Raw genomic sequence first — 25,582 nt, forward strand, 5'->3', positions numbered from 1 at the left:
AGTGGATCTTATGCTTCTGTGTCCCATGCTTCTTTGAATAGTGTTACACACATAACAGGTATTTAGGAAATATATGATTGATTCTTTTTAATGTTTTTTTTTTATTTATTGGAGGGGAGAAAGGAGAGGGAGAGGATTGGGAGAACCCCAAGCAAGCTGTGTGTGTCAGCACAGAGCCCAATGTGCAGCTTGAACTCAGGAACTGTGAGATCATGACCTGAGCTGAAATCAAGAGGACGCTCAACCGACCAAGCCACCCAGTCACCCCTGTACATTGATTTTAAAACCTCTGTTCTTTTTTCTGATCATTTCATTCCATGAATATTGGTATCTTTTGTTTGGAGCTTTTTTTTTTCCCCTTAAGAACAAAAAAAAAAATTGTAATGCTAGTTCAAATTATATAGGACTTGGGAATACCATCCTGGAGTATGACTATAAATTACTTAAACCACCAGTGTTGTCATTTGCCTATCTGTAAAGTGAGAAGAAATTATATTATCTACAGCATTGATCTGTGAGAAGCCATCCATGTACAAAGGTTAGCACAGTACCTGGCACACACATTAAGTATTTTATAGATGTTAGTTACTGTTATTGTCTTCCTTCCACTACTGTTCACAGTCATAGGAATTTTACTAAAGTTGTCCATATCATGCCTTTAGTGTGCTTGGGATCGAGAAGAGTTTCAGAACTTCCTCAGGATATGGGTGTTAAGAGCCCACCATGACACTGGAACACATACCTCAGTGATGATGGAAGAGAGGAGGGGTTGAGGCAGTGCTTAAGGTGAACACTGAAGTGGAGGCCTCTGATCTCTTTGAGAGAGATTATTTCTAGAATAAGGAGGATCACATGAGGGAATATATGGAAAAGTGATTATAAAGCACTGGGAAGCACTGTGTAAATGATTTACTCTAAGGAAGTATTACTAGTCATTGTATTCCTTTGAGCTCAGAATGGATAGTCCGTCATCAGTTTTTTGACTTGACAATTTTAAATTTGATTTCACCTACCAAGACTATTAGGCATAATGGTTTACCATTTTTTCTCATTCATTCATTCATTCATTCATTCATTCAACAAATATATAGTTAGGGTTCCCTGTATGCCAGGCACTGTCCTGGACACTTAGGATTTAGTAGTAAACAAAATGGATAAAAATCCCACTGTCACTCCTGAAACCAATATTATACTATATGTTAAATAACTAGAATTTATTTTTTTTAAGGTTCTTTATTTCTTTTGAGAGAGAGAGGAAGAGAGAGAATCCCAAGCAGGCTCCTTGCTGTCAGCATGGAGCCTGACATGGGGCTCAATCCTATGAACTGCAAGATCATGATTTGAGCCGAAATCAAGAGTTGGATGCTTAACTAAGACCCCAGGTACCCCAACTAACTGTAATTTAAATGAAAACCTAAAAAAAAAACCACTGTTAGAGAACTTACAGTTTTAGGGAACAGAGATAAATAAGATGGGCTTGAGGCATTTACTATTAAATTTTTTTAATGTTTTATTTATTTTTGAGAGACAGAGAGAGAGTGAACAGGGGAGGGGCAGAGATTGAGGGAGACACAGAATCCAAAGCAGGCTCCAGGCTCTGAGCTGTCAGCACAGAACCTGATGTGGGGCTCAAACTCACAAACTGTGAGATCATGACCTGAGCCGAAGTCAGACGCTTAACCGACTGAGCCACCCAGGCACCCCAGGTTTGAGGCATTTAATCCCCAGAAATACATATTGTAAATGTAATGGAAATGCACACAAATGGAGTATTGTCTGGAAAGGCTAGTGGTTGTATTCCATGTGGTCTTACAGAGGGTGGCCTTACCTCTTTTGGGTCACCATGGTTCGGATCTGGTGATCGATCTTTCTGAAATAGAAGCCTCATTCTGTCAGATACCCAGAGTTGATAAGACCTAAGAAAACCAGTTTATGTTGTTCATTGTCACAAGGGACTGGTATTAGCAATCAGTATACCACTTTTATTAATCTGATTAATATGGAACTAGTCAGGGTGCCTGGCTGGCTCAGTCAGTAGAACATGTGACTCTTGATCTCAGAGTCATGAGTTCAAGTCCCACATTGGGTGTGGAGCTTACTTTAAAAATAATAATAAAGCATGTCTTTAAAAAGATATATGGAACTAGTTGATTGCAGACTGAATAAAAACATCACTGCTGAGGCATGCCCAATTCTTGTAGTCAGGCCACTTGAGAAGTAAAATTATAACCAGAACTTTTCTTTGGTGAGTACTAAGTCTGAGAAACAGTCTATATGATGCCAGCAAGCCAAGTCTAAAGACCAAGAGGGGAGTCACACAGGACCAACCAAGAGAATCCCTGACTGTGCGCAGGGTAGAAATCAGATGTGAGTCAGCATGAAATGAAAGTGAAGTTTATGGAAGATATAGAGAGAGTCCAAATACAGACAGAGTAGGAGACACAGAAAGGAAAGGAGAGAGAGTCCCATCTTTGTTTGGCGTGTGGGGTTTTAATGAGAATTGTGGTCTGGTGTATGTGTTTTTTTAGGCATCCAGGAACCAGTTAGAACAAAGAAGAGGGTCCAGTTGTTATTTCTTGGAGCCAGGGGGCCTTGATCAAGATGTCTAGCACCAGTGTGTGGAATACACATATGCTGGCTTCCTCGGGTCATTCTTACCTGGTCCTTCCTTAGAAGTTATCTATCCTAAAGAAATCATTAACTCCTTGTCCCTTACAACGAGGATATACACTGTTTGCTTTATGAGGCATGTATAAAGTGGGGGTGCAGGTCCTAGCAAGAACAGAAGCAGGAAGAGGAACAGCAGATTTTTATGGAGTCCTTCAGTTTCCCTATCTCCAGTATTGCAAATCCACCAGTCAAAGGGTCCCATCCCTTGTACGGAATTCAACAAGTCTGCCAATTTCTGGTTCTTTGGCCTTCATGTTCTTTATTTTGGGCTAATGAGCCTTCTGTTGATTCCCACAGTCTTTCTGTAGTAGATTACCTATGATAGAATTGGTTATATTTGAGTTGATTAAATTATAAAATTCTAGTCCTGCCTTTCCCTTTTCTGCCTCTCAGGGTTATTATACCCAGGTCACCATGATTGAAATTTGGGGTGTAACTCTACTCCTACCACCAGTGACATTTGTAGACAGTGTTGTTTTACTTCCCCCTATGGCTCTGTTAAGTGCAGAATTTACCTGTTTAAAACTCAGAAGGCAGCCATAATTCTTGAATCTTGAAGTGCTTTGAGAGCACCCTTTTGTTTTTCATATCAGTTTTTATTACTGACAATTAGAGATTCCAGAGGTGGTTCCAGGAGATGGAATCTAGAACTGGAAACTGCAGTTACTAATTTAAGAGTTCAGACATACCTAGCAGTTGCAAAAAATTCCAAGATATTTTTAGACTACATGAAAGAAATCATTCTTTCAAAGTACATTGCCTTTGATTTATTTCCTCATTCTGAACCTGTCATCCATATGAACATTGATCACTTCCTGTGGTATTTTAAGGTGGTTGAAGTAAAAAGGATGTAGATGACTGGTAGCATTTCAGTATACGTTGTTTTAGGGCCCTTCTACTCTGGGTTTGTTTACAAACAGTGGAACGAATTGTTAATAGTGACTATAGAGAAGGGATGGGAGTGTGGGGGTGTACAGAGACATTTTCACATTTACTATGTATACTTCCATATTTTTGGCTTTCTCCTCCAATAGTTATGTACTACTTTTGTAATACTGTAAAATCAATTGAAAAAAACTTCAAGGTTGAATAGGTTTTTCCACTGCAGCTGCTTTTATTGCCAGTGATATTAGTTAACATTTATTAAAGGCCTTCTACATCTGGGTAATATAATAAGTATATTATAAAAATTATTTAACTTTTCACAGCAAGCCAATGAGGTAGGAATTGCTGTTATTATTTCACCAATGAAAAGTTGAGGCTTACAGTTGGGAAACATTTAGTTATTCAGAGGTAAATGGAGGAGCCAAAGTTTGAACTCCAGACTGTTCAACTCCAGAGCTAAAGTACTTTGTTAGTACTTTATACAGCATTACCCTACTTCTTGCACTTTATTTATTTTTTTAAGTTTATTTATTTTGAGAGAGAAAGAGAGAAAGAAAGTGGGAGAGGGGCAGAGAGGGAGAGAGAGAATCCCATGCAGGCTCCACACTGGCAGCCCAACTTGGGGCTCACACCCCCAAACCATGAGCTCATGACCTGAGCCAAAAATAAGAGTCAGACACTCAACCGACTGAGCCACCCAGGTGCCCCCTACTTCTTACACTTTAAATTAGAATGCACTAAAGTTGGAGTGCCTGGGTGACTCAGTCCGTTAAGCATCTGACTCTTGATATCATCTTAGGTCTTCATCTCAGGGTCGTGGAGCCTACTTAAAGTACTAAGCATGATAAACTTGAGTAAAATGCCAATATTTGAGTATCTCTGGAGTGATCAATCAATAAATGTCTCACTAGTTCCAGTATCTGAATGTTGAGCTAATCAGAGTTTCTACAAAAATAAAAACCTGGTCCCCTGTTCTGTTATTTAAGAAGATACTATTTCGGGGCGCCTGGGTGGCGCAGTCGGTTAAGCGTCCGACTTCAGCCAGGTCACGATCTCACGGTCCGGGAGTTCGAGCCCCGCGTCGGGCTCTGGGCTGATGGCTCAGAGCCTGGAGCCTGTTTCTGATTCTGTGTCTCCCTCTCTCTGCCCCTCCCCCGTTCATGCTCTGTCTCTCTCTGTCCCAAAAATAAATAAACGTTGAAAAAAAATTAAAAAAAAAAAAAAAAGAAGATACTATTTCATACTCATTTATTAAATAAATATTAACACCTGCTTAATATCTTTTCTATTAATAGTTTTGTTTAATGTGTTAACAAAAATCTTTATATGACAACACTGAATATATTTATCTTAAAAGTTACAGAGAATGGAAATTGTTTTTTGGGGGGTTTTTTGTTTGTTTAAATTTTAACTAGGCCTCACATTCAACATGGGGCTTGAACTCATGACTCTGAAACTAAGAGTCACATGCTCTTAATGCTGACTGAGCCATCCACGTGCCCTGAGAATGGAAATTGTTAACAATAAAGTTAGACAGGGATGGAAGAATTTGTACTTAGAAATACAAGCAAGCAGTCTGGACAGGGCCACACAAGATAACAGTGCCTTGGTGTGATGATCACATTCTAGGAAACTGGTCCCCAACCCTGCAGGGCCAGCAGGTGGATTTTTTTCACACACCGACTCTAAACTGGAAACTTAGACTTAAAGCAGCCAAGCTCGTGAGAGACTAATTAAAGTAGCCAAGCTCGTGAGAGACTAAATGTAAATTTTTTGGGTGCCACTGAACCGAGTGTTCAAAGGCAGAATTAGGACACTCTCTCCCTGAAAGGAGAACTATAAAAATTATTATAAAAGGGGTGCCTGGGTGGCTCAGTTAATTAAGCATCCACTCTTGATTTGGCTCAGGTCATGATCTCACAATTCGCGAGATCAAGCCCCACTGGGCTCTGCACTGACAGCATGGAGCTTCCTCGGAACTCTCTCTTTTCCTCTCTCTCTGCACCCCTACCCCAAAATAAACATTTTTTAAAAACCCAATAAAAATTATTATTAAAAATATGATTATAGGGGTACCTGGCTGGCTTCGTCAGAGCATCGTGCAACTCTTGATCTTGGGGTCATGAGTTTGAGCCCCACATTGGGTGCAGAGATTAATAAATAAAACTTTTTTTAAAATGTGCTTTTAAGTTGAGAAGGACTTAGAGAATAGAGAATGCTACTTTTATATAAAGAAGAAGGGAGGTACCTGGGTGGCTCAGTCAGTAAGCTACTAACTCTTGGTTTCTGCTCAGGTCATGATCTTGTGGTTCATGACCACATGGCTCCGCCAGTGTAAAGCTTGCTTGGGATCTCTCTTTCCCTCTCTCCCTGCCCCTCCCCTGCTCACTCTCTGTCTCTCTCGAAATAAATAAACTTTAAAAATTTTTAAAAAAAAGGGAAAATAAAACATATATATATATATATATATGTATATATATCTTTCGAAAAAGAAATGCAGGAATGATAAGCTAGAAAATAATGAAGTTTGTTATCTACAAAGAATGGAGGGAGAGCAAAATATAGTCAGAGGGAAAGGGACCTGGGAGGAAGTGACGCTTCTCTAAATATACTTTTTTGTGTAAGTTTGACTTTTGAAATCATGCTAGTATTCTACATATTTTAAGCAATAAAATTAGAAAGGATGGAAAAGGGGAAATCTACAACTGAAAGCAAACTAAAACAAATGAACCCAATTGTATTTTAAATTAATACTATAAGCACACTGGAGGGAAAAAGAGGAAACTTAACATAGTATTTAACTATATTCCTTCAGTCTTAGGTTAAGGGAAGAAGAGAATTGCAAACAAATCCTGAACTATGTTTGGTGTGGTTTGTTTTTGTTGTAGTAAGAGTGAAGTAATTCTACAAATTTTAGATGTGATAGGGGATTGAGAAAATGAGTGAAATTGTCATTGTTGTTTTAAACTGGAGGGTTCTTACCAAAGAAGGAGGCATACAAATGTGGAAGGAGGAGGAGCAAGAGAATCTGTGGAGATGGATGGTAATGGGAGCTCTTGGTATGATCTTGTGATTTCTAAAATACATGTATGTGTGTGTATGTGTAGATGTGCACATGTATGTGCATGTGTGTATATTTGTATGTTCATGTGTATGCATGTATTTATTTGTCCTGTCCACAAAAAAGTAAATATACCCCAGTAGCAATGAGCACACTGTGAGATTGGCCACTGAAATGAACCAAAGCTCCTCAGAGAAATGACTGGTTCCAGGGCTGGGGAAAACTAGGTTTGGGAAGAACCTAGAGCATCTTGTTATGCCAGAAAGAAAAGAAATACTAAAAAAAAAAAGAAGAAGAAGAAGAAGAAAGAAAGAAAAAGATGGGGTTATGTCACACAGGTGTAGTAATGAGCTTATCTATTTTGTCTGTTATTAGTATAGCACCCCCCTGCTCTCTTTTGGTTACTGTTTGCATGGGATATTTTTTTCAGTCCTTTTACTTTCAACCCCTTTGTGTCTTTAAAAGTGCATTCTTTGTAGACAGCATTGGACTATGTATTTTTATTTCACATAGACAGTCTACGTCTTTTGATTAGAGTGTTTCATCCCCTTACACATACTTGGTTTTTTTGGAGGATTTTTTTTTTTTGTAAGTAATCTCTACACCCAGTGTGGGGCTCAAATTTACAACCCTGAGATCAAGAGTGCTCTACCAGTTGAGCCAGCCAGGCGCCCCTAGCCCCTTACATTTAAAGTAATTAAGGAGAAACTTATTTCTGTCATTTTGCTATTTGTTTCTATATGCCTTTCAGTTTTTTTGTTCCTCATTTTTTGAATTACTGTCTTCTTTTGTGTTTAATTTTTTGTAGTGGAATGTTTGAATTCCTTTCTCATTTCCTTTTGTGTATATTTTATAACTTTTCTTTATGGTTACCACAAGAATTACATTTAACATCCTAGAGTTACAACATTTTCATTTAAATTTTTGCCAGCATAACATCAATAACCTACAAACTTTTAATTTCTCCTTTGCTTTTGAAAAATAGTTTGGCTTGATTTAAGCCTCTTGTTTGACAGATTTTTTTTTTTTCTTTCCTTTTCACACTTTGAGTATATCAGCCCTGTGCCTTCTAGCCTTCTGGCCTCCAAAATTTCTGAGAAGAAATCTGTTGATAATCTTACTGAGGATCACTCGTATGTGATGAGTTGCTTACCTTTTTCTGCTTTCAAGACTGTCTTTGTCTTTGAACAGTTTGATTATAATGTGTCTCAATGTGGCTCTCTGAATTCATTCTACTTGGAGTTTGGTAAGCTGCTTTCTTGCATGTTTATACGTGTGTCTTTCATCAAACTTGGTAAGTTTAATAAAAAAACAAAACTTGGGAAGGTTTCAGCTGTTATTTCTTCAAAGAATTTCTCTATCCCTTGTCCTCTTTTCTTCTTCTGGGATTCCCACGTGTGTGTCGTTCCACTTGTCCCTTAGGCTTTGTTCACTTTTCTTCAGTCTTTTTTTTCTGTTCTTCAGACTGGATAATTTCCTTTGCCTGCCTTCAAGTTCATTGATTTCTTTATTCTGCCGGCTCAAATGTGCCTTTGAATCTTTACTGAATTGTTTTCAGCTCCAATATTTCCTTTTGTTTTTTCTCTAGATTTCTGTCCTGTTTATTAGCATTTCCATATCCCATATTGTTTTCTTGACTTTCTTCATGTCTTCTTTTCATTCTTTGCGCATCCTTAAGACTGTTGTTTTGAGGTCTTTGCTTAGTAGGTCCACCATCTGGCCCTTCCAGTGACAGTCTCCATTGATTTTTTTTTCCCCTGTGAATGGGCCATACTTTCCTGTTTCTTTGTATGCCTTGTGATATTTTTCCTGAAAACTAGACATTTAAATCTAATAAGATGGTAACTCTGGAAATCAGAATTTCCCCTGTCCCCAAGGTTTGCTCTTTTTTGTTTTTGTTTTGTCTTGTTTTTGATTGTTGCAGGCTGTCTCTATGCCAGAGATCACCCTAAGGTGTAAACTTAAGGTCTTCCCAGTCTTTTCTGAGCCTATACCTTTCTCTGGGTATGCACTGTGACTTTCTAATTTTCCCCGTAAATTCAGTTTCTTTCGAATGTCCTAGTCTTTAATGTATGGCTCTCCAAATGAGGAAAACCAGAAATGAAGGGAGGCTGGAATCAACCCTTTAAATCCTTTGGAAGTTCCTTCAGCAAGAAAGGGCTTGGGCTTGCAACAGTAAGGGGTGGAGTGCAACAATGGCTGCCATCCTCTGTGTCTATATCTGCATTATCAGAAGCAGCAATCATTGATCAGAGTACAAATCCTCATATTTGAAAGACAAGTCCAGGGGCCCTTGGGTGTCTGACTTCAGCTCAGGTCGTGATTTCATGGTTGGAGTGTTAGAGCTCTGCATCAGGCTCTGTGCTGACAGCTCTGAGCCTGGAGCCTGCTTCAGATTCTATCTCCCTCTCTCTCTGTCTCTCCCCTGCTCATGTTTTCTCTCTCTCTCTCTCTCTCTCTCTCTCTCTCTCTCTTTCAAAAATAAACATTAAAAAATTTTAAAAGAAAGACAAGTCCTTATTGTCCGCCCTGGCTTTCATAACCTGTGTGCAGACTGCTCCTGCAATTCCTGTACTTCCTGCCATGGGGCTGGGAGTGGTGATGGGAAACTGACCAAAATTACTGCAGTTTCCCTTCCAAGCCTTCCTTTGAAAGTTACAAGCCTTCAGTAGACTCCAGAGTTCCAAAAAAGTTTTGTCAGACAGATTCTGCCTGTGCAATTGTTGTCTAGGTGGGAAGACAGATTCTTAATGCTTCCTACTCCTCCCATCTTTCTAGAATCCTCTGTCTCATTCATTTTTGTAGAATTTACTAACCATTGTGGTAATAGAAACTAGGGTACTTTGCTATCTCAGCCACCAAGTTTTACTACTAAGAACAATTTCTTTTTTATTTTTATTTTATTATATAGAGCACACACACATGGGGAAGAGGGGCAGAGGGAGGGAGAGAAAGAATCTTAAGCAGGCTCCACGCTCAGCATGGAGCCCGATGCAGGGCTTGATCCCACAACCCTGGGATCATGACCTGAGCCAAAATCAAGAGTTAGTCACTCAACTGACTAAGCCACCCAGGCATCTCTCATAAGAACATTTATTTTCAAATTTTCTAACAAAGGCCTTTAAGGATTATCTGAGTAATTTAAGAAGCTAATTCCAGCAGATGTGCATTTTCTTTATAGAATTATTGAGAGACAGGCTTTATAATTTCTCAGTTTAGTAACCTACAACAAGTTAAGTCTCAAGCATGTTTGACTGATTTAGCAGTTGATTTCAGTGGCCTCTTTACATATTGCTATAATATCAAGAGTACATCTTTCCTTCTTTCTGTTTTTTTTTCTTTTGTTTCATTTAATGTAAGCTTCCCTCTTTTTTGCTCTCCTGATAAGCCTTCCTTGAAATTGGTCATTCATGGAAAAATGCAAGATGTTCCCTTTCTTGTTTGCCCAAATAAAAGAAACAAAGAAAAAGTTGAAAAATCTAAAATCACATTCATAGAAAATACTCCATTTTTTTTTCATTTTTTTTTTTCAACGTTTATTTATTTTTGGGACAGAGAGAGACAGAGCATGAACGGGGGAGGGGCAGAGAGAGAGGGAGACACAGAATCGGAAACAGGCTCCAGGCTCTGAGCCATCAGCCCAGAGCCTGACGCGGGGCTCGAACTCCCGGACCGCGAGATCGTGACCTGGCTGAAGTCGGACGCTTAACCGACTGCGCCACCCAGGCGTCCCGAAAATACTCCATTTTTAATTTCACATAAAATCCAGGACTGTTTTCATAGATTTACATAAGAAAACATAGCTAAGAAACACTATCTATATCTTCTCCCATAGTTTATGAGACTCAAGAAGAGAGCATGTAGAACTTTTTTGAAAAGCCAAAAAGCTAGCCTTTAAGTAGAAAAAAGATCTAGACTATAGGGGGAAATGTAAAAATTAGAAGCCTGAAAGATGCCACAGTTTAACCTCTCTGCAGAGATCCACAGTTAACTTTGAAATTTTCCAAACTAGCTGTCTATCCAAATGTTGTATATAACATATATAGTATGTATTGCTTAATAGTGAATCACTGCTATTTATTGTGTTCTATAATTTGATTATAAAATAAAATGTCTACAGTAATACATTCATATATTCATAGTTTGAAAGGAGGTCAAAATATGGTTTAAAAAAATCTCTCAATGAAACCAGCATTTAGTTTACTACTTGGTAATATCTGAACTGGTAAAAGTGAAGATGTATTAGAAATGTACATTTCAGTTTAATGTGAAAAAGAACTGAAAAAAATCCATTCTTTTTTTTCACAGCATTAATGTATGGACTAAATATAATTCTGTGTATGTATATGTTTCTTTCAGGACTTGTGGTTGGATTTATCCTAACCATTGCAAATTACAGCTTTTTTACCTCTTTGCTGATGTTTTTCCTTTCTTCTTCAAAACTCACTAAATGGAAGGGAGAAATAAAGAAGCGTCTAGATTCAGAATACAAAGAAGGTAAAATGAATTATGTTTGATATCACTCAAAATAGTAACCTTTATTTCATCCTAACATACTATAAGCTTACAGTAAGAACGTGTTTAGATTGTTGAAACAGATAAATTTTAGATGAGAATAACTTTAAGTAGTAGCCTAATTTAGTTTATCATTACTTCACCATAATAGTAAGAGTGAATTTTAGAAGCATTAGAATCTATCATTAATTATTCTAAAATAATATAGAATATAGAAAAAGGTACTATCCAATTTTAGTCATTTTTAAAATTGTAGTCATTTTTCTTTTCTTAAACATTAAAATAAATTCCTGTAACTGCATGATTGCCCTTCTGAGGAGAAAACATTTCTTGTCCTTTTTATATACTTGTTTGTTTGTAGGCGGGCAGAGGAATTGGATTCAGGTATTCTGTAATGGAGCTGTGCCTACAGAGCTGGCCCTGCTGTATATGATAGAAAATGGCCCTGGGGAAATCCCAATAGATTTTTCCAAGCAGTACACTGCTTCCTGGATGTGTTTGTCTCTCTTGGCTGCACTGGCCTGCTCTGCTGGAGACACGTGGGCTTCAGAAGTTGGCACCGTTCTGAGTAAAAGCCCGCCAAGGCTAATAACAACCTGGGAAAAAGTTCCAGTTGGTGAGTCTATATTTAAATTTCTTCAAAAAAACAAAGTGAACAAAAAAACCCGATTGATTGTGTTTCTTACCTAGGAGGCTTTTAAGAATTTTGGTTATTCCCTTAATTGGAAAATTACTGTAGGCTGTTAAATTGGTGATAATAATATTTGCAGGAAATGTTAGCAAGTCCTAGATAAATAATACAGGAATGCAGAGACCTATCAGTAGGAGAGGAGAAAAGGAAAGGAATAGTAGAGTATTTCTTGAGGACCTGTTATGTGGTTAGTGCTTTACCACAGATCTCAGTTCTCTTACCATTATCATCATCATCTACTGCTACTACGACTACTACATTTTTGTCTCTGTTATCACCTGCCCTCCTCCTTCATCTTCTTCCCTTCCTTCTCCTCGTCTTTTACTCCTCTACTTTCTCCTCCTCTTCCTTTTCTTCCTCACCTCCTCCTTTTTATCTCTTCCTCATTATCGTCATCCTTAATACTCTCAATATTCATGTGTATTGGTTCTTTAATTATTTTCATCTAACAAACAAGGAAATTAAGAGAAGTTAAGTAACTTCACTACAGTCACATAACTTGGAAGTGGCAGAAGGAAGATTGAAATCAGGCAGTCTGGCTCCATTGAACCATTCCCCCGCACTGCTTATAATGTCAGGAGTCAATGTGCAGAAAAGACTTCTTTTTAAGTAGGCTATGAGCTTTGGATTGTATGAAAGAGAATCCTTTCTTTTAGTCTTAGTAAGATAGGTACTACAATTTTTTGTTTTCCTTGATTTTATGTGTTTGTTGATTTTTAACCAGATTATTTTTATCTATGTTTCTTCTTCAGGCACCAATGGAGGGGTCACAGTGGTGGGCCTTGCCTCCAGTCTCCTTGGTGGTACCTTTGTGGGCATCACGTACTTCCTCACACAGTTGGTTTTTGTTAATGATTTGGACATTTCTGCTCCCCAGTGGCCTATTATTGCATTTGGGGGTCTGGCTGGATTACTAGGATCAGTTGTAGACTCATACTTAGGAGCTACAATGCAATTTACTGGTAAGAGCATCACTTTATTATTGCAACTTATTAGTATATTAAATGGGAAAAAATATGGGGGGAGAAAACATGAAAACAATCTCAAAGAGGAAATTGAGAGGCCAGGAATGATAGGACAGAATCTTTTCCACAATTTTGGTTTTACTTTTTGTGTGTGTTAAATTAATTGAAAGAGAATTAGTCCTACAGAACCATGAATAGAAGCTATGTGGGGAGGATATGATAGTGCAGGAAACAGATACTTTTGCTTATGGGACTTTATCTAATCCCAGGAAAGCAGAACATTTCGGATCAGATCATTTTAATGCCCACCCTGTATTGGTTTTACAAGTCTGTTTGAGAAAGAATTATTGTACTACTCTTACTCTGTACACATATGACCTACTTTTCTACTGTGACATAATGCTTTCTGTCCCCACTGAATTTTTAGCCCCACTCAAGATACATGGGAGAGTTGGTTTTCCCCACAATTTTCTGTGCTTTGCTTTTGAGGCTGTCCTGTCATGTCAGTATACTGACATATTCTGGTAGGTGTGTATTTCTTCCACACTCTGACCAACCATGTGTTCTCCTTTGACTCATACAGTGAAGAAGCTGGGAGTCTGGAGAAAGTTTCTCTGTGTACAGTCCTTCTGTTTCTTTTCATGTGCCAAGATCATCTACTTGCCCTTATGCTTTGCTCCCCACTAATCAGAATGTTTGTTCTCTCAGATTTGTTAGTCTCATCTAGATACTAAGGAGGAAGCAGTCTGATTTTAGTTCAGGGTAAAGGTCAGTAACTACACACACACACACACACACACACACACACACACACACACACACACAGACTTACCGTCTCTCTGTCTCTCTCTCTCTCTCTCCCTCCCTCCCTCCCTCCTCCATCCCTACTTTTTTTTGTTCGTTCTTGTTTTTTTTAAGAACCTAGGTTTTATTCTAAACTGGGCTCTAACTGGGAAAGTTTCTGATCATATTGAGTGGGTTGAAAAAATAAATGTGGACTGTGGGACAGATTAACTCGTTAATTCTTTGTGTGCCTCCTTTGTGCTGGCACCGTGCTGGGTCCTGGGTTTCCAGTGCAGAGGCCAAAGACATGACCCCTATTGGTCTTGCAGGCCTAGTCTTCTGGTTTCATGACATCTCTACTTTTAATGTTCTCCCTTCTACCTGTGAAGGAATTCCAGCAGTGTTGAGAGAACAGTATTAAGGTGTACTGAAAACCACATTTCAAAAAAGTCTATTGTAATTGAGGGTTCCATATCTCTCACCATTTAATTATCCACTGAAATCAATTTTTTAAAAATTTGTTTTAAATGTTTATCTTGTTTCTGAGGGAGAGAGACACAGAGCATGAGCAGGGGAGGGGCAGAGACAGAGGGAGACACAACATTCGAAGCAGGCTCCAGGCTCTGAGCTGTCAGCACAGAGCCCAACGCAGGGCTCGAACTCACAAACTGTGAGATCATGATATGAGCCAAAGTAGGATGCTTAACCTACTGAGCCACCCAGGCGCGCCTCCACTGAAATCAATTTTAAGTGGCTGAGAATCTTTCAAAGATTATATTCTTTGGAAGGGAAGAGCTTATTTGTTTTAAATCAAGTCATTTGGATTTTCCACCTCACTTGCTTCTTTTCTACTCCAGGTTTAGATGAAAGCACTGGCATGGTGGTCAACAGCCCAGTGAATGAGGTGAAGTACATAGCAGGGAAACCGATTCTTGATAACAATGCAGTGAATCTGTTTTCTTCTGTCCTTATTGCCCTCTTGCTCCCAACTGCTGCTTGCCATTTTTGGCCCAGTGAGTGAACTTGATTTCATTTACAAAGGTTGAAACTGTGGTAAATTCAGCTAAATTTGCAATTCTGAGTTTCATCGTAAAAAGAATAATTACAATGGCAAAGAGGAAATATCAGCTCTTCCCATATTCCATTGTGATGAAATTCCACGTTTTTCCTTTCGTTAACTCCCTTGTAACAGCTAACATGTTTGTAGTGAAAGATAAGTATACACAGAACTTATTCATATTTTTCTTCTGCTGAGTAGAGCTTCTTGAGCAATGAAGCTATGATATCCATATATATTGCTATATACTGAACTGAAAATTCCTATGGAGTAAATAATAGATTTTGTTCTCGTTAAACCAGTATAGGGACTAAAAGTGTAATGCCACATGTAACAGTTACCCAAATTGTAGTTTGGGGTGGTTTAAACTGATGTGTGTATGTGGAATCCTGAATAAGTGTAATCCTGGACTCCATTACTTGCCATACACAATTGGGAAAAGTGTGGAGTTTGGTTCTTAATGAGCTATGAGGCCTACTCCACATTTGTTCTCCCTTTCTCAGTGTTAGTAATGGGAAAAAAGTAAATGTCTTTTTCATATGACCATTAGAAAGCATACTTTTTTAAGTAAAAGCAAAAAAGATTTATATCTAAGATATGTGCATCTTCTATTTCAATTGATCTTTGGGAAGTTATCTTGTATTTAATATTTTTTAATGCATTTTATAGTTTTCTTTGAAATTTGTATAGGAATTTGTTTTACTTTGGCATCCTGAACAATTAGAGTCACTGGGAAACTATTGTAACTGTTTTTTTTATTTGCTACGTAGAATTCACTGGAAGATGCTACGATTTCCTCTTCTGTACTTAAGTTATGCTCTTCTGTACAATATAGACTCAAATGAATTCTACTTTTCAGTTTTGTTCTTCACTATGATTTACTGTGCACCAAAGGAGTTTAATATGGTATGGATTATTTTGCTCAAAGTGTTTTAGTATATGTGCTGCTGAAGTGAGCACGTTGCTGAAAGTATTTAAAAATATTTCTCGTGTGATTTCCATACATCCCTCCCCCTTCTTTTGCATTGAAATTGAAGAGAGATTCCATGAATTAAGCCACTATTATTTTAGAGTGGATAAAGCTTAGAATTCTTTACTGCTGGGGCGCCTGGGTGGCTCATTTGGTTAAGTGACCAACTTTGGCTCATGACTGACTTTGGCTCAGGTCATGATCTCACTGTGACTTCGAGTCCCAAGTCAGGCTCTGCCCTAACAATGCAGAGCTTGCTTCAGATTCTCTGTCTCCCTCTTGCCCTCTCCCTTTCATGCTCTCTTTCTCTCATTCGCTCTCTCTCTGTCAAAAATAAATAAACAGTAAAAAAAAAAAAAAAAGAATACTGGTGGCTCTACTACAGTGATAATTGAGAACTGTGTTGACTCAGGAAGAAAGAAAAAAAGAGAGAGAGAAAGAAGGGGAGGGGAGGGGAGAAGAAGAGAAGAGAAGAGAAGAGAAGAGAAGAGAAGAGAAGAGAAGAGAAGAGAGAAAAAACAACGCTGACATCCTTAATCCTTAAACCAAGCAACACAGTGTGTCTCAAGCATCGGTTTTCACCTTTGGGTATAGAGTGTAATCACCTGAGGATCTTTAAAAAAAAAAAAAAAACAAAAACCTTGTGTCTGGGCTTTGCTTCCAAGGATTCTGATTCATCTGTTCTGGGGTAGAGCCTCGGCGTTAGGACATTTTAGAGCTCTTGCTGTACATTAGAATCACATAGGGTGTTTTTTGTTTTTCTTAAATCTCTACACGCAGTGTGGGGCTTGAATTTACAACCCCGGGATCAAGAGTCCCATGCTGTACCAACTGAGCCATCCAGGCATAGGGTGTTTTTAAAAATATTTGCCAAAACCCCTCCAGACAAGTAAATCTGAGCATCTGAAGGTGAGGTTCATGCATAGGTTATTTTTAGAAAACTCTCTAGGAGATTCTAATGTTTAGACAGGTTGAGAACTACTAAATAAGAATGTCCTAAAGCACCATATATAAAAGAAGCTTCAAAAGAATGGGACTTTCCATTTTTATGCAGACAGCTGTTAGTAGCAGTGCTGTATGCTCTCTTTTTGCATTAATAGCTTCTGGTAATTATACTGTGTCTTATGGCCACATCACTTACCAAATCATTCCTGTGTCAGTTTTTGATGCAGCCTGTTTATTGTTTGAACAGCCTGTATCTGTTCCAACATGCCTTTTCTCTTTTCCTGGTGATTCATCCTCATGACATACAATGGAATATAAATATTTATTGCAACCAACTTTGGGTATGGTAGAATCACCGTATCATTAATGGTGTAGGGAAATACTGCTTGACAAGCCTTTATTTGAAAACCTAGGTCTAGTTGTGTTTTGGAATCAAAATCTTCAGATTTTAGAAAACTAATGAAGTACATATATTTAACTTAAATTCCCAAAAAAAAAAAAAAAAAAGAGTCTCAGGTGGTACCTATTCTCAAATACGCTAATGTTTCTATGGTGAATGTATGAATAGTACCACCAAGTGTGATAACTGAACACTATAAAGACAGCCTCAGATCAGGTCAGTTTTGTCACCAAATTTAGGAAGGAACTTTCTGTTTTCAGAGCTTTTTTTGGATATGAGAATTATAGATAAGGAATTGTGGCTCTTTTTGTGTTCTTTAATCTTAGATGTGTTTTATTGTAACATCCTTCATAATTGGATATTTAACTAGTTCAACCTGTTATTCCTCTTTACTGAGTGAACAGTTTATTTTCTTTTTTTTTCTTTTTTTTTTTTTTTTTCAACGTTTATTTATTTTTGGGACAGAGAGAGACAGAGCATGAACGGGGGAGGGGCAGAGAGAGAGGGAGACACAGAATCGGAAACAGGCTCCAGGCTCCGAGCCATCAGCCCAGAGCCTGACGCGGGGCTCGAACTCACGGACCGCAAGATCGTGACCTGGCTGAAGTCGGACGCTTAACCGACTGCGCCACCCAGGCGCCCCCAGTTTATTTTAAAAACACTTTCTGGGGCACCTGGGTTGCTCAGCGGGTTGAGTGTCCGGCTTCGGCTCAGGTCATGATCTTGTGATTCGTGAGTTCGAGCCCCGCATCGGACTCTCTACTGTCATTGCAGAGCCGGCTTCAGATCCTCTGTCTCCATCTCTCTCTTTGCCCCTCCCCAACTTGCGCTCTCTCTCCCTCTCTCAGAAGTAAACATTAAAAACAAAACCTTTTTGATAGAAAAAAATAAAAACAGTTTCATAGAAAGAACTCCGTGTAAGAGTATAACAAAACAATACGTACTGCCTACCTAGGGCAGCCTAAAGGTATACATACCATTTTTATCATACTGTTATACAGTAGAGGAGAGGAAGGTTATGTGGCTCAAGGCTTTTGAAGCTTTTGAAGGAAACCTAAAGATTTCAAGGAGTGGCATATGAAGACTCATCAAATGGAGCTACCAGGAGAACAATGAATTGATACAACAGGTCATTCCATTCTTAGCTTTTCTCATTACTTGGGTTATGAGTGTCTCAACCAAGGTGTACAAATTTCTTTCTTGTTTCTAACTGCTGTATTTGTAGGATGCTAGCTTCAGAAATGCCAGACCCATCCCAGTTAAAGACCTAGTGGAGAGAAAAATCATGCAAGGTGAGATATCATAAACTCTGCCTCATGCCTGTAGTAGTAACGGCTGCTACCTGTTATGCACGGCAGATATACTGGAGTGCAGTCATCTGATGTCCTTGATGTTTCATCTGCTGTTCCTGATGCCATCATAGTGAGAAAAAAACTGTCTTAGCCCCCAGATCTCAGGTGAATTGTACATATTTTAAAGATGAAAATACAGTTATGCAGCTAAATTATTTAATCTCCTAATAGAGTATCTGTTGCTATAATTCCAAATGGTCCTGAATATTTTATTAAAAAAATTTTTTTAATGTTTGTTTATTTTTGAGAGAGACAGTGTGAGCAGGGGAGGGCCAGAGAGAGAGGGAGACACAGAATCTGAAGCAGGCTCCAGGCTCTGAGCTGAAGTCTGACGCTTAACCGACTGAGCCACCCCAGTGCACCTGGTCCTGAATATTTTAAAAAGTATATAGATGTTCGGTATATGTTTGTTAAATTAAGTTGTTTGACTTTAATCAGTATTTCCTTTGAGTCACTGAAAGCTGATAATCAGGAACATTGTTCTGGAGGAAAATAAAAAATTAAAAAAACCAGTTTGGCTACCTGAATTTCTGAGGACTGTGATGATTCCAGCATTTATCAGTCATGCGACGCACTATTAATGGTTTTGAAACTAATGAGTCAGGAAATGATAATCAGGGTAAGGCTCCTAAAATTGTTTTCTCTGCCAGGGCTAGACATGTTAACTCTCATTCGTCACCACCTTCAAAATTTATTTTATACATGTGGCAACCCTTTTTTTAATGTTTGGATTTTTTTTTCTTTCTTTTTTAAATTTATTTTATAGTTTTTTAAGTAATCTCTACCTCCAATGTAGGGCTTGAACTCATGACCCCAAGACCAAGAGTCACATGCTCCACTAACTGAGCCAGCCATGTGTCCCAGATAGTTTTTCTTTTTTGTTGTTAATATTTAATTATTATGAAATACACTGAATTTATTTTTTAAAATATTAGTATATTAGAGATAAAAGTAAAATATCCTTTTGCCTCCACAACCCTCTCAACAGACCTAGCCCTCTCCTACCTTTCCCAAAATAACTAGCACTAGAAATTTGAGATCTTTTCTACACAATAATTGTGTTGGGTTTATTTTAACATATTATTTTTAATCAATGAGATCTTGTTATAATTAATACTATGACTTCGCTGCTTCACGTTGGATGCTTTCATCCAAGAAAAATCTATTAAGGAGAAAAAAAGGGTAAAAAAGATGTATACCAAAATATCAATGTGTTATTTCTAAAACATCTACAATCAAATGCATTTATTCTACCAATCAAGAAGATACTCAAAGTAATCTCTAGAAATTACCTCTCTTCTCCATCTACCCCTCCCCACCATTGTTTTAAATGGCTTTCCTTTTCTTTATAAACTACCTTATTAGTACTCAATTGAAAGACTAAAGTGGGAGTTTAGTATAACATAATGAAAAATAACAGTGGATACTCAAAGCAGTACTTTAACACCTTCACTTTTAGATTGTTGCAAACGTTAATACAAGTATCACATATCTCTGTACCTGTGTGTATATTTTGAGTGTGATTTTTTTTCCCAATTTTTTACATTCTTCTGATCTTAGCTGCTTGCATTTGGAATTATACATGGCAAACACCTTTGACAAAATTGTCAACACGTTGTTGAATTCTAGAACAAAGAACCATAAGGAATCTTAGCCCATTGATCTGATTTGAAGTTAAAAAATATGTATACCATCTCATACGAGTGAGTGTAGTGTTTTCTAACACTGTCTTTTCTACTTGGAATTTCTTCCCTCTCTCTTCCCTTATAGATCCTTCAAAAACTGGCTTAGTGGCACTTCCTCTAACAGTCTTCCTAGGCTGAATTAGGTATGCCCCTACACATTCTACACTTAACTACAACAGTTATCACACAATAAACATTTATTGAGTCATTATATTAATATTTAACCTTCTTCAAACTACTAGTCTTCTCATTGCTAAGAACTAGCATGCATAGGGGTGCCTCGGTGGCTCAGCCAGTTGAGTATCTGACTCTTGATTTCAGCTCAGGTCATGATCTCAGGTGAGATCAAGCCTTGCGTGGAGCTCCATGCTGACAGTACGAAACCTGCTTGGGATTCATTCTCATTCTCTCTGCTCCTCCCATGCATGTGTGCATGCACTCTCAAAATAAATAAACTTAAAAAAAAATAAATGAAATAACCTTTTTCTTGATTTTAAAATAATATATCCATTATATAAAATTTAGAAAATAGGAAAAAGGTGTAGAAAGGAAAAAAGATTTATTTCATATCTTGCCCAGAGGCAAGCACAATATTTTAGTATATGCGCTCTTCCCATCTTTAATCTGAGTGTGATTGTTTGTTTTTTGGGGTTTTTTTACATAATTGTGATCACACTATACAATTTCACAGCCTGGTATCATCACTTAACACTAAAATGTAAACACTGACTTGCTATTAAAAATTATGTGAATACGTTTCTGATGGCCAGGAAATATTCCAGCTTAGAGAGCACCATATCTAATTCCTTACTGGGGGGTTTTGGGTTATTTGTATTGGCTATTAAGTAAAAAGTAGTCTAAAAGCCAGAATTGGCAGTATGGTTTCATTTTGGTTTAAAAATATCCATAGCTATATAGCCATCAAAAAAATGTCAAGATGTATATACATCCTTACTGTTAATGATGCCTGGGAAGTGGGATTATTAGAGTTTTAACACTGTCTTTATTTTAACTATGTTTTTTAAATCCTCTACAATGAGTATTCTTGTTTTTGTAATTAATAAAGTATTTTGTGTTAAAGGGGGAGATGGAATAGGCAAATGGCCACCTGATTTATCACAATACAGTACAGAGAGGACATGATGGTTTTTCAGTAAATGGTGCTGGGTTATTTAATATCCATATGAAGAAAACAAAGTATCTTGACCCCTTCTTCATATCATATAGAAAATCACTTCCAGGGGCACCTGGGTGGCTCAGTCGGTTGGGCGTCCGACTTCGGCTCAGGTCATGATCTCGCGGTCCGTGAGTTCGAGCCCCGTGTCGGGCTCTGTGCTGACAGCTCAGAGCCTGGAGCCTGTTTCAGATTCTGTGTCTCCCTCTCTCTCTGACCCTCCCCCATTCATGCTCTGTCTCTCTCTGTCTCAAAAATGAATAAACGTTAAAAAAAATTAAAAAAGAAAAGAAAATCACTTCCAGATGTATTACAGATCTAACTGAGAAAGATTAAATAAAGGTGTTGAGAAAAACAGAAGAACTTTGTAACCCTGGAGCATGGATCATGATTTCTCAAATAGGACACAAAAGTGCTAACCACAAAGAAAGTTGGACTATATTAAAATTAACTGTTTCTGTTCATCAAGACACTATTAAGAGTGAAAAGCAGCCCATGTGTATCCAACAAAAGGTTCATATTTAGAATGTAAAACAATTACCTGCCAATCAGGTTTAAAAAGAAAAATGGAAATAGAAAATGGAAATATGAAGTATAGAAATAAAGTATAGGCAAAAGACCTGAACAGCATCTCCATAAAAGAGAGTATCCACATGGACAGTAGACATATGCAAATGTGCCTCTTTAGGTCATCAGAAAAATGCAAATTAAAACGACACTGGATGGTGGGAGGAGGGAAAAAAACTATAGTGTGGAATGGTCACAGGATGCAAATGGTTTATAACAATGAGAATGAACAGCCGACACTGGCACTCAGCCTCTCAAAATGGCTGAAATGAAAAATGACAGAAAATAAATGTTAAAGGAGATGTAGTATAGCTGCAACTCTTCTAGGGCTGGAGGGAATATAAATTTGGTGTAACCATGTTGTGAAAGTAAGTATTCAGCAGCATCTACTAAAGTTGAACATACATAGTTTGACTCATTAATTCCATGCCTAGCCATATACTCAAGAGAAATGTTCATACCAGTTCTCTTCATAATGGTCAAACTGGAAACTTCCAAATGCCCATCAGCCATACCTCAGATTAATATACTGTGGAATGGTCACAGGATGGAAATGCTGTATAACAATGAGAATGAAAAGGGGCTCCTGGGTGGCTCAGTCAGTCGAGCGTCTGACTTCAGCTCAGGTCATGACATCATGGTTTGTGAGTTCAAGCCCCATGTCGGGCTCTGTGCGGGCAGCTCAGAACCTAGAGCCTACTTTGGATTCTGTGTCTCCCTCTCTCTCTGCCGCTCCCCTGCTTGTGTGCGCTCTCTCTCTCTCGCTCTCTCTCTCAAGAAATAAACATTAAGGAAAAAAAAAACAATGAAAATGAACAGCCTACACCTGCTACACCTGCATTGAGTATAGATGAGTTGAGCAAAAGAAATTAGACTTACAAAAAAAAATGTATACTGTGATTCGGGGCACCTGGCTGGCTCAGTTGGTTGAGTGTCTGACTCTTGATTTCAGCTCAGGTCCTGATCCCAGGGTCATGGGATCAACCCCCACGTTAGGCTCTGTACTGAGCATGGAGCCTGCTCTCTCTCTCTCTCTCTCTCTCTCTCTCTCTCTCTCTCTTCTGCCCCTCACCCCAACTTGCTCGTTCTCTCTAAAGTAAGTTTAAAAAATACATACTTGGATTTCATTTATATAAAGAACAAAAATGGATAAAACTCATTTGTGCTATAGGAGGTCAGGGATAGTGGTTACCTGGAGGATAGAGAATGAATGGAAGTTTCAAGAGAGGAGCTTCTGAGGTGCTAAAACATGTTTCTTGATCTGGGTTCTGTCTATGAGTGTGATCCATTTGTGGAAATGTGTCAAGCTAAACATTTATATGCATTTATTATTTCAATAAAAACATGAAATAATATCACAGTAAATGGAATGTTCTATTTGATGATTATTGCTTTAAAAACAAGGAAAGAAAATACCTAAATCCTTTTGTGAGTGTATCTTGGTGTAGAGGAAACCATGATTGTTGAGGGGTCTGGTCCCAGGCATACCATTCTGTTTTATATTTCTCACTATTTCATGTCCTGTCTCACCTGAACAGTGATAGAGGGTTTAATCCCAAGGTAGGGAAACCTGGGTTTTAGCTTCCAGTCAAACAAACATTCATTTGGTACCTTTATGCTTTAGGAACTGTGTTTGAAGTTGGTGAATCAAAGAAGAGTAAGACAAGAAGGGTGCCCATCTGATAAGAGTGGGGGAGACAAATGTGTGTAACTAACCACCATGAACAAATATCAAATACAATGTGTCTACTATGATTTTTTTTTAAGTGATTTTATTTTTGCCTTCTGGTGCCCCTTAAAACTTCCCATAACCTTCTATAAAAACTCTGGAAAACGCTTGACATTTCTCTTATTCTTAGAAACTAGTGGGGAAGTAGGTAGGTGAGCTGTGAGAGAATAGAGAACTGTGTCCCCCTTTCCCACAGCAGGCTTCTAGCTTGAAGCAGGTCCAGGCTGAGACGACTAAGTCAAATTAGATTTTTTTTTTTGCTTTTGTTTTTTAAGCCAGGTATGGCTATTTTAAATGCTGAACTGAGACTAATGATAAAATTGAAGGTTTTCTGATACTGTTCGTTATGGGCTGCATATTTGTATGTCCCCCAAATTCACATATCGAAATCTTAACCTCCAGTGTGATGGCATTAGGAGGTGAAGTCTTTGGGAAGTGATTAGGTCATGAGAGGGGAGGCTCATGAATGGGACTAGTGCTATTTTCTCACAGGAGTCTGAACGGATTAAGGCACTGGTGTGGAAGTAGACAGGGAGATAGAGGCAGGAAGAAGAGATGTGTGTAAAGATAGTTTAGTTGTCTAGGCATGGCAGATGGCTTAAGCTGGTGTTATTGGATGGTTTTGGTAGATAGAAGATTAAGGCTGGTGCTAGCTTATGGGATGCTTTTGTCGGCTATCTGGAGGTTGCCTGCTGAGCCCCTTTTTGACAGTTCTTGAAGCAGCAGATGCATCTCTGGTTCAAGTGGCTGCGTGCAGCAGTTATCTATTAATGCAAACCATCCCAAACCTAGTGGGTTAAAGCAAAAACCATTTATTTGCATTTAGTTTTGTGGCTGGCATTTTGGGTTAGGATCAGCCAGAAAATTCTGTTCCACATGTCAGCTGGGCTCACTCAGGTTTGCAGAGAGTTGACAGGCTGAGGTACTAGTCAGGAAGGCCTCATTTGTATGTCTGGCACTAGATGGCACTTGCCTCTTGGCGGGGCTTCTGTACGTGACCTGTCTGTCATCCTCCAGTATGCGTTTCTTTACACTGATGACACAAGTGTTCCAAGAAAGCACAAGTAGCAGCTGCAAGTTCTCTTAAAGCCTGGCCTCAAAAGTCTCATGATGTCATTTCTGCTAGTCATTAGTCAAAAAAGTCCAAAGGCCAGTACAATTCAAGGGGTGGGGAAATGTACCCCACAGCTCCATGGAAGGATTAGTTACACTGTAGAGGAGAAAGATGATAGATAGAGAGGTGTGATGCCCTGGGGGCCATTATTCTAACACTCTCCCACTCTTACTTCCTCAGCTCCTGGCCATCATGCTCTTTCTGCTGAGATATTCCCACTTGTCAGGCACCCCTACTGGACTGGATTCAAGACAACCTCATGATAGGGTTTTACCAGATGACCTACATAAGCTGCTTGGGAAAACTGTCTTGTTTTTACCATGCCTGGAATTGCTGGCCAGTTTCAGGGCAGCAGGCTCTCTCTGGCTTTAGCATCAAAGACAGTCAAGCATTTGCTTGCCTTTTGGAATCCCTGGCAAGAGTCAGCCCCCAGGATGATATAGTCGGCTTTAACTTTCCTTTAAAAAAAATGTTTATTCATTTATTTTGAGGAGTGAGGGAGGGGAGGGACACAGAGAGACAGGGAGAGAGAATCCCAAGCAGTCCCCGCACTGACGGAGCCCAATGTGGGGCTTTACCAACTGAGCCACCCAGGCGCCCACAGCTTTAACTTTCTTAGGCATGACTCAGGCACTAGTCCTCTCTGTGCCAACTAAAGGAAACACTCACCAAAGGTACACTTTAAGTCTTCTCCCCAAGTGGGATTCACAGTCCAGCTACCACTCACTTTAAAGAAACTCTTTGGGGGTGCCTGGGTGGCTCAGTTGGTTTAAGTGTCTGACTCTTGATTTCAGCTCAGGTCATGATCTCACAGTTTCATGAGTTCAAGCCCCACATTGGGCTCTGCACTGACAGCTCGGAGCCTGCTTGGGATTCTCTCACTCCCCCTCTCTCTGCCCCTCCCCTGGTCACATACATTCACAAGCTCTCTCTCTCTCAAAATAAAGAAAGAAACTTAAAAAAAAAAATGAAAAGAAACTCTTCATTACTTGCTGAAGCTTTCTCCTCTCTGGCCTCAC

The 25,582-nt window shown here is 38.8% G+C and overlaps 2 protein-coding genes across 2 annotated transcripts in view; both read left to right on the forward strand.

Moving 5' to 3' along the window:
• The window catches only part of THAP2 (THAP domain containing 2), a 27,432-nt gene extending 23,092 nt beyond the window's left edge, over positions 1-4,340 (forward strand). The window contains exon 5 of the transcript XR_007153729.1: positions 4,330-4,340. The gene's annotated coding sequence lies outside the window, so the exon portion shown is untranslated. The remainder of the gene's footprint in view (positions 1-4,329) is intronic.
• TMEM19 (transmembrane protein 19) overlaps positions 1-15,554 on the forward strand; it is a 21,486-nt gene extending 5,932 nt beyond the window's left edge. Inside the window, exons 3-6 of the mRNA XM_047865030.1 lie at positions 10,976-11,113; positions 11,493-11,747; positions 12,575-12,784; positions 14,428-15,554. Coding sequence (XP_047720986.1) covers positions 10,976-11,113; positions 11,493-11,747; positions 12,575-12,784; positions 14,428-14,591 — 767 coding nt within the window. The 3' untranslated portion in view covers positions 14,592-15,554. The remainder of the gene's footprint in view (positions 1-10,975; positions 11,114-11,492; positions 11,748-12,574; positions 12,785-14,427) is intronic.
• Positions 15,555-25,582: the final 10,028 nt, after the last annotated feature.

Source organism: Prionailurus viverrinus, chromosome B4 (genome assembly GCF_022837055.1).
Source record: "Prionailurus viverrinus isolate Anna chromosome B4, UM_Priviv_1.0, whole genome shotgun sequence".
NCBI lineage: Eukaryota > Metazoa > Chordata > Mammalia > Carnivora > Felidae > Prionailurus > Prionailurus viverrinus.